A 9,525-nucleotide genomic window follows, 5' to 3' on the forward strand; every position below is an offset into this window, starting at 1 on the left:
GGACAGGTCTCCCCCTGGTGGACAGATGTTGTGTTACACCTGTTTTCATAGCCACATCAAACCCTCTATTATACCCTGTGCTGGTGAGACTGACTTAAAAAAAAAACTTTTCACATAATTTAAACTGGTTAAACAAAGAAAGAAAAAAAGCCCAGTCAAAGTAAAAGGAGGGAATGACTTAACCTGGAGCCTGAACTTGACCAACCATTACAGGTAAAGTAAAACGAGTCTTTAAAAAAGACCTGAGACAAAGCGGAATCGTTTTTCCTTTTTTATTGCTTAAACTGCCATCTGGAACAATCTATACCAAAAGGATAAACATCTTTGCACATACAGGAGGTCAAACTGAATACAGGGTAGAATAGAAAAAGAATGGTCCTCTGATCGCCCGCAGCTCTCTGCGCTGCAGGCCTAACAAACTCACTGAAGGTCGGGCTAGCAGGAGTGACTAACTACTACTGTAAGCCCAGGTTAGGTAAGCTAAGGCAAACCGGGACGATTGCAGTGTGGTTAAAAACATTTTTGGACTAAAACCGATGATGCTGCTATTTACATGAAAACAAATATTTCGACAAAGGTGAGTCAAACCCTCGGCCCTAACGGAGTCATTTCCTGCAGATGAGGATACACAGGACGTGTTGTCACTGAACACAGAGCCGCGTGTCACCAAATCCACCAGGATAACCTCAGGGTTAGGGGGGCGGAACAGATGAAGGTGATCAATAAAACGGTAAAGAAAAACACACTCATGTCCATTAAGAAAAACTCTTCTCAGTAACCTGACTACCCTGCAATCGGCACCACGTCTTTTTTTTTGGACGTACAAACATGCGTCCCGACCTCTCGAGACGGAACAGAAACAGACACATGACCGGTTCTATGTCATTTCTGGTAACAGACAGTGAGGCAGGAATGAAGAGTTTAAGCCTAAAATCCAGAAGTCAACATGGTGTGATTTGGTAAATATCTTTTAAAAAAAAAAAAAAGAAGAAAAAAAGACAGACTTAACAGTTTATGCCACCTAAATAGTCATGAAGCAGTTAAGCTCGGGAGTAACAAATCAAATATTTGACAAAGTCCCTGCTTCTGCACACAGCTGCAGGGCACGCTTTTTAATACACGCTTCCATTCACACCGGATCACTGGATGCCTAAAAACATCATGCCAAGTAAGCATAGAGAACAGATCACAAGCTACTCTGATGGAAAGACAGCCACCTTTTCAATAGGCAATAAGCAATGACACTAGATTTAAATAAATATCTGCTCGCTCTGCCCGTCAGCTCGCCTGTGATACATAAATACTTCAGATGTCCTGAAATCCACAAACCACCTTTTTTTTTTGTTTTTTTTTTTCAAGACTTCACTTCAATAAACCTGTAATTACCCATTGGATCGATTTTAAAAAGGTTGAACCCAGGACGTTTTACACGATACAATTACATACTGTTTTGTCAGCTGACAAGAAGAAGCATTTATTTACTTTGTGGCACTGGACACCTAAAATAGAATTTATGGAAAAATAAGTGTTTACAAAAGACAGTTAAACGTATTTTTTTTAAAGATCACCATCACTCCAAACCATAAGTTTATCATTTAGTCAATGATAATAATATAACTATGATCATTTTAACTATACTATAACATTTTGATTACAAACCATAGCAGAAGAGTGACCAAGTTATTTGGTATATACTAAAAAAATCGAATACTGAAATACACTTAATACTTTTTTTTCCTTTCATTTTTTTTCCCCTCAGAATAGTCAAGGCAGTTCTTGAATGGTTGTTCTACCGATAAAGAGGACAATAAGGGTAATAACTACTTCCTGTCTGGAGATCCAAATGGTCAGGGAACAGAACACGCACTGCATTTCCACGGTTATGCATCTTTGCATTGTGACAGTAATTCAACGTTTGGCACTAGCCTGGTAGCTGCACAATAAAATAAAAACCTTAAGTTGTACAGGCTCTCTCAAACTAAGCAAAAGAGACTCGCCGTCGTCTCGTCATACCAACCAACCAAAAACAACAAATGGAGCACAACCATCGAACAGCTGAAACCTAAAAAAGTCTGACAATAGTTGATGCAATCATTTTCTTCCTGCCTTCTACGGGTTCTAGATTCTGCTCTACGCTGTATATCTAATCAGGCTAACTGACGCCAAAAAGGAAACTCTTTAACGGGAAGAAGCAGTCCTCTCTTCACTTCAGTCTACAACATAAATCTGTTACAAATTCACCAAAAGCGCCATGTAAAGGTTGATTGTCCTGTCTCATTGGCCTGAGACCCGAATGTCTTTCAGATCTCCTCACAATCCTGCTTCGCGTTTAAGTCTAAAAAGAAAGCGTAACCAGCAAATACAGACATAACATAGGTAACGTGATGTAACTGTGCCTATAAGGTAGCGTACAGCAGCTGGTACAAGCGCTGGTGAATGGCTGAAAGTCACCTCTGCGTGACGGGTGGTAACAGCAAGATGTTCTCTGTGTGTCGAACGAAAACGGGAGAAAAGCCAACAGAAAGAAGAAGAAAGTGACGAAAAGCAAATTGCGTCGGTGGACCCTGGGTCTAAAAAGGAGAAAAAGAGGGGGAGGGAGGGTGGGAGAGAGAGACGCCCCTTCAGACAGACAGCGAGACGAAGCTGTTGTACTGTTGGATGTTACGTTTGAGAATGTCTGAACAGGGACCCAGGACGCGCTCAAAGCGAGGCCGGTCCAGCTTCACGCACTTCAGGGGCCCGCGGGCGACCACGGTGGCAGCGCGGGGGCGGTTCATCAGCAGAGCGATCTCACCTGAAGAACACAAAAAGTTTAAAAGTTTAAATTCCAATAGCACACAAATGTACAGAAAGCAAAATCAGAGATATTCTGAGTGCAATTCATTGAACAAGGAATTGTACTGTAGTCACAAAAAGCACACACTATTTGACTCGGGGCACGGGAATTAGCTAAATCCCATTTTTGTCATGTGTTTTGAGCCACAAGTGCATGTTTTTAAACTTAAACCAGCACCACAAAATAACATTAATACCAAGAATGAAATCAAAGACTGCTGTGATGATGCTTCGGTTCTTACCAAAGTAGTCTGATGGTCCTAACCTCCCCACTTCCACAAACTCCTCGTTCTCTGAGCGACGCTGCAAAACAGCTGCAGAACCCTGAAACACACACACATGCACACGTAAAGATCAGTTTGCAACAAGCAGCTTCATCTTTATCTCTAGATTTTAGTCACATGACATAAGAGGAAAACCATTATCTGCTTAAAAATGCATTTTTAAAGCAGCTGAATGACTGAAATGTATCTAATAATGTGAAAACAGTTTTGAAATACCACAGAATTTGGTGGGATTTTCTCATGTGTGTAGGCTCTGTTCCAACAGTTTAATACAATTCACTGAAGATAAATCTAATATTTAGTTTTATGATTTTCTTAATGCTCAAATCAATCAATTGATCAAATTATGGCTGCAAATTATAATTTTCATGGTCAGTTAATCTGCTGATTATTTTCTTGATTGAACGATTACGATCTATAAATTTTAAGATTTTTTTCCAATGAGTCAAAGGCTGTTGGTGAGACAAATAAAACAAATATATCATGCTGCCAATAATGTTGGCAAAAAAAACCCAACAACAGCAAATTATAATATTTAAGAAGATGTAATTCGCATTTGTCATATTGTTGCATTTTGCTACTTTGATCATGAAAATAGCTGCTAATTAATTTTCTGATTAGCAAATATGCAATTAACTGACTAATCATTTCAGCTCTGGATCAAACACGTGTCAGGTGAGGTAACATCTTCATATCACCACAAGAGGGCGTGCATGTGCGGATAACAAACTGGTAATAATATTTTAAGATCCACTGCTGAGACCGAGTTACAAGTGGATCCACCACCTTCCAAACTCTTTGATCTAACTATTCAACTATAATGAGCTGATTCAGTAAATAACCAGCAATGATGGACAACCCAGCAATGACTTCAGAGGTAAAATTCTGTTCTTGTGACAAACGTAATGCGCGTGAAGGCATGAGTGTGTGTGAGAGAAAGTTCGTTTGTACCTCTAAGATGATGAAGAATTCGTCTCCGGGCTCTCCCTGCACTACAATCTTCTGTCCATCCTCAAACTGGACGGGCTCCAAGGCATCAGCGACTGTCAGACGCTCCCATTTGTCAAGAGACTCTGAGGTGGGAGAACACAGAGGACAGCATTCAGCTGAAATGATGGACGACCCTGAAAAGTCTACGTCTCATTTGAAAGGTTGGCGCTGTTATTGGTTTGGTTTTTAAGTGAGATATTTTTATGTGCTCTTTCAGGTTATTTTTGATCTCAGCACCAAACACAAGTAACGTGCTCTTCTTCTTCTATTTTTAAGTGTCTGGATGAGGCTGATATTAAAATAAAAAAGAATAAAAATGAACCCACCTAAAATGGACACTTTCCTGAGGAATTCCTCGTACATCTTCCTCTTTCTCAAAGTGCTTCCCTAAAGAGAAACATGTATTATTATTATTAAACCTTTATTTAAACCAACTGTGGTTATAAAAGCTCTGTCCAAGATAGCAGCATTACAGTGTTTCAAGCAGCAAACATGCAAATATTAAAACCCACTAAACGATCATACAGTATCACCACCAAACCCTTCACTACATTCTTAAATGCCCTCGTTGCAATCGGCCTATCTATCTGCAGATCCGTCTGCAGTGCTTCCAGGCTGCAGGGGCTGAAAACATAAAGGCCCATTTCAGCATGAACCTTAAGAGGGTCATGCTGAAATGGAAAGAAGATCATTTGACAGCAAATAACAGTAGTCTCCACTAATAAAAAAAAAAAAAAGACTATGGGGATATTGTTACAGCAGCCAAACTAGAACAGAATACATCCAAACAAGCTTTAGAAGCAGTGGTCTTTCTTTGCATTACATGTCTCCTCACCATAAGTATTCTCCTGTAGCTGTCTCTGTCGATGCCCCACAGCTTGACGTTGGTCTTGGCTCTAACTGTGGCCGCCCTTGGGGTGCCGTATATCAGGGCGAGCTCTCCGAAGCTGCCCCCTTCCCCAATGCTGGTCACCCATTCGTTGTTCACATACACCTGCCAGATTAGCAGGGGGGAAACCAAGGTGGTCAATTGCAAATATGTTCTGTACAAGGAAAAACATCAGATTCGTTTTCAAGAATTTGTGAGCGGGGTCCGGATACTCACATCCATCTCCCCTTGGTCGATTACATAGAAATTGTCACCTTCGTCACCTGCGTACACACAACAATACAGTTGAGCATTGCATAAAGACGTGCTATGATTGGGTTAAATGTTTGCTCAACTGATCTCTGAACAGTTGTGATCCTACCCTGCAGAATAACGGTTTCTCCAGCGATGTAGGTGACTGGAAACATTGCATCAAATATGTCGCTGGAAAGGAACAGATTTGGAGGCTGATCAGCTGAACACAGTTACACAAATATCAAACCTTTATTTATAAAGAGGTTTAAAAAAAAAACAAAACACAGTTTAAAAGGCAGGTACCTCCTCTCATTGTCGTCCAGGTGTGAGAAGAGCACGTTCTTTTCAATAGCTTTGGCCAAGGCTGCCATCGTCTTGTAGTCTTTTGGAATGACCTTAAAAAACAACACGTTACATGTTAAGATGTTTTCACTCACTTTAGGTAACTTTTCTCGGTAGCGATAGTATCTGATTGTCGATGTAGGTGTTGCAACACTCTTGTGGACTTCAGAGCTGCTTGGCTACCTTTCTGACATATGAGGCTGCGTCCTCCTCTGTGTAGACCTCTGCGCTGAAGGCTCCTCTCCGCCGGCGACCCTTCACCACGGGGTTCATGGGGGGAGACACCTCCTCGTCGCGCGAGTCTGAACGGGAACTGCTGGCCTTCTGCTGATTCTGCTTGGCCTCCTCCTGGAACGGAGGAAGGAGATTGAGTCAGCCAACCGTTGGCCAACAAGATTCATAGCTGCAGCAGCTTATCCAAGTTAAGTTGAGGATTATTAATATCGCATTTCCTGTGCAATAATGTTCTTCACAAAGTACGTCTAAAAACAACATACAATAAAATATCAAATGAAAGCACTACAAAAACTAATGTCTGACTTTTGAACATGGCTTTTTGATCCCCAATGGCACAAATTAGGGCTGAGATATGCACAAAAAAATGTTTAAAAAATAAACATAGAAAAATCATACTGAAATAATTTTTGACAATATTGTGATTTGAGTCAGAATTTTGATAGAAATGGAATTTTTTTTACTGAAAATAGAAATAGAAATTTTGTGAATTTTGCTGGGGTCTGTACCAAATAATGTTCCCTTATATCGGGAGAATATGATTTGTAGGCTAAGGCATCTGTGGCACCACAAAACTTCATTTATACTTCATTTATAATGGTATGTCATTTTCTACACTAAAAAAGCTTCTGCTTTTTATTGGTCATATTGCAATTTCAGTAGTATTTTGATTCACTGTTCAGCTCTAGTACATATGCACTTGCTCCAAAGCATGTATATATTGTATAGAAAAAATCCTGTGATATAGTGTTGTGATCACCATGCACAGTTACAAGAAAACAAAACGCAGAAAAAAAGGAAAGACGAAATATTCTGCACATAGACGAACCACAACAACTGTTCTGTAAGTGGGCTCGACACGCTGATTTGAGAGCTAATTAGCTTTCTTCCAATGCAACAAACACTGTTTAGATGTTGCTACATGTTTCTGTACTCTTCTGTATCTGCTGTACTCCGACAATGATGACAGGAATACACGTCAAAAACGTTTTTACCCAAAACCTGATAAGCAAATTTATTGATAATATCATAAAAACACACACTTCAGGCTAAATTACTGAGAAATTGCTCCATCAATGTCATCCACTGCGTTACAGACGTGCTTTGTACATTCTGTCTCACAAATAAATAGGACACATAGTCTGCCCAAGTGTAAATAAATGCAGCTTATGATGGCAAATATTAGCCGGCTTATGGGACAGTAACAGTGGTGTTATATACGAGTGAATAATGCTTAGTTCTTAATAAGGACAAGCAAAAGCACACACTCACACACACCTAAATGTTTGCTTACATCATTTCTGCACAGATGTACATTCATTTCCTGTAGATTTACCCTGAGATAAAATAAGTCTATCTTATCTTAACCACGACTTGCCTAACCCTAACCGTAACCCAAGTGTTCACCCTAAAATGTAATCATTTACGTTGTGGGGTCCGGCATTTTGGTCCCCACACTATGACTGGACTTCCGGTGTTGGGGTTCCAAGAAAAACAAGCACATGCGCACACACACACACACATACACACAAACCTTCTCCAGCCTTTCGAAGTACTCCCTGAGGAAGGCCATGGGCCTGTCTGGCCTGGAGGTGCACAGCTGGACAATGCAGTCCTTCAGCAGCTGTTGAATGTTGTGTTTCTGCACGTACTGCTCACACTCCCTCAGGCTCCGCTCCTCCTCGCTGCTCGTGCTTCCAGATGCCATGACGACAACCGCAACCCTGCTCTGTGACCTCTAACCTTTGCACTGGAGAGAGTGGACAGTAGCGGGGAAAAAGGAGCATGACATCAGATCATCGCTGCACATCATGGATTCACCGGCTTACCGGAGAGCAACGCAAGAGTCTGTGTGTCGTGATGAGGGATGGATGGACAGAAAAAGTGAGGATGTGAGAAAAATAGAACCAGAGTGAGAAGGCAGTGAGAGGTGGGGTGTTGTTTTGGCACAGTGGAGCCTTAGTGCTTCTGAGTGTCAGGAGTGAAAACTGGTCATATGATGTGATCACACATATCTGACCACAGACAACAAACTGGGGCAGGCACGCTGTCTGTCTTGGGTTTATTTACTCCAAACAATTTAAGTTTTTCACCAGCCTGAATGAAGCCTTCTATCAGAGAGACAGTATCACACACGAGGACTAATTTTAGAGCAATGGTGAAATGAAGGCCAGTGAATCAATCCACTGTGACACAGACCACACCATAAAAGCAAATGCTCATGTTTTGGGTTTCAACATTTCTGGTCACAATGCTGCAGCTGAGCAAAATAGCCTAACAGATCCCAGATCATGTGATCAGCCTCTGCCATAGAAGCTTCTTCAGAGCTTCTATACACGCTCTGCTCTGATGAATAAACAGACCAGATCAGGCTCTGATCAGACAGATCAGAACTCGATCTAGCCGTTTCGTCTAAAACAGGAAGGCCTCTGACGTTCTGCTGTGGCCGACATGTGCTTTTCAGACAAGCAAACAAGTGAGCGAGTCCTGTGGAGCAAACAGGCCGATCCATCCAGTCCCTGCAAGTACATCATGCATGTGCATCAGTATAATAGGATTCAGATCATTTCTAATCTGAAAAGGCCCAGGGGAGATTACTAGCTATGTTATCAAAGATGAGGCTGGCTACTAACCACGCTCATGGTGGAAACTTGGCAGGCTTCCTTTAAGCTAAACCTATCACAGGAATAACTAAGTGGTAAATGATACTATATTTGGACCAGGTGGTATAAATTAAGACTTAAGATTACAGACAAGACTCAACAACAAGGCTCTTCAGCCTTATATTATTAGTAAATCTTACTTAGTTTGAAATATCTGAGGTGGTGAGGATGTACAACTAAGGTGTTAATTCTCTAATTCAGTTAGTGAACTGCAGCACCACCTCTGCTGTGAGGCGGGCTGTCAATTAGCTTAATTGAAGAAAACACAGCCACAAATGACCTTGCTGAACAAGTGACAACGGAGTCTGCTGGGTGGTACGTGGTAATAACGCATGTAGCAGTCGACAAATTGAGTAAATGTTATCGCCTTTAAATACAGTGTGAGGCAAATGCCCTGTCTGTAACACCGTCTAGGTCAGAAAGGCTTCATGAGGAGGCTGACGGATGCAGCCAAGTAACTTGCAGGCTGGCAGGCTAATGCTGAAATACGACCAACCCTTAACTAAGAGAACCAGTTAACACCAAATACAAATAAATAATACATGCCTTATACTTTTGCTTGACTATATTGGGGCAGCGATTTCAAAGAGAGTGGGTCTAGTTTGATGCCTTGCTGGCTAGCTCCGTGCAAAGGCAAAGCTCTCCTCCAATGACGCCATCTTGAGTTCTATCATAAACAAACGAGAGACGGAGGAAACAAATTTCACCTATCCAGAGGTCATATGATCCACGAACTAAAAAAGCGCAAATACTCACAAGAAACTGTAAATTCCTGCCGAGCCCTTCGATAGCGACTCGGGATGGATGATATTTCTCAAAGCGTACCGTTACCAGATCCTTCTCGCTTCGATTTTTTTCCCGAGCCCTGGACCGCTGCCCCACCGGATACGGCTGAGAACCAATCAACAGCCGTCACTGACGTCAATTCTCCTCGTTCTGACATGTGAGCCCGTAACCCCTGGCAACCTTAAAGGAGACCGCACGGAAATCGTGACGTCAAGGAAATACTTTCGAAATGAAAAAAAAAAAATCGATTTATATCTGATTAAAAATT

At 41.5% G+C, this 9,525-nt stretch overlaps 1 protein-coding gene across 1 annotated transcript; it reads right to left on the bottom strand.

The window, feature by feature from the left end:
- Positions 1 to 258: 258 nt before the first annotated feature.
- Positions 259 to 9,365, bottom strand: LOC121624913 (cAMP-dependent protein kinase type I-alpha regulatory subunit). The gene is made up of 11 exons (XM_041962883.1): positions 9,228 to 9,365; positions 7,343 to 7,558; positions 5,758 to 5,922; positions 5,536 to 5,627; positions 5,360 to 5,421; positions 5,215 to 5,261; positions 4,945 to 5,103; positions 4,436 to 4,496; positions 4,071 to 4,192; positions 3,078 to 3,159; positions 259 to 2,794 (listed from the first exon to the last, which is right to left on the bottom strand). The coding sequence occupies exons 2-11, from the start codon at positions 7,514 to 7,516 to the stop codon at positions 2,622 to 2,624; spliced, it is 1,137 nt and encodes a 378-aa protein (XP_041818817.1). The 5' UTR covers positions 7,517 to 7,558; positions 9,228 to 9,365; the 3' UTR covers positions 259 to 2,621.
- Between the last annotated feature and the right edge of the window lie 160 nt (positions 9,366 to 9,525).

Source organism: Chelmon rostratus, chromosome 21 (genome assembly GCF_017976325.1).
Source record: "Chelmon rostratus isolate fCheRos1 chromosome 21, fCheRos1.pri, whole genome shotgun sequence".
NCBI classification, from domain to species: Eukaryota; Metazoa; Chordata; class Actinopteri; order Chaetodontiformes; family Chaetodontidae; genus Chelmon; species Chelmon rostratus.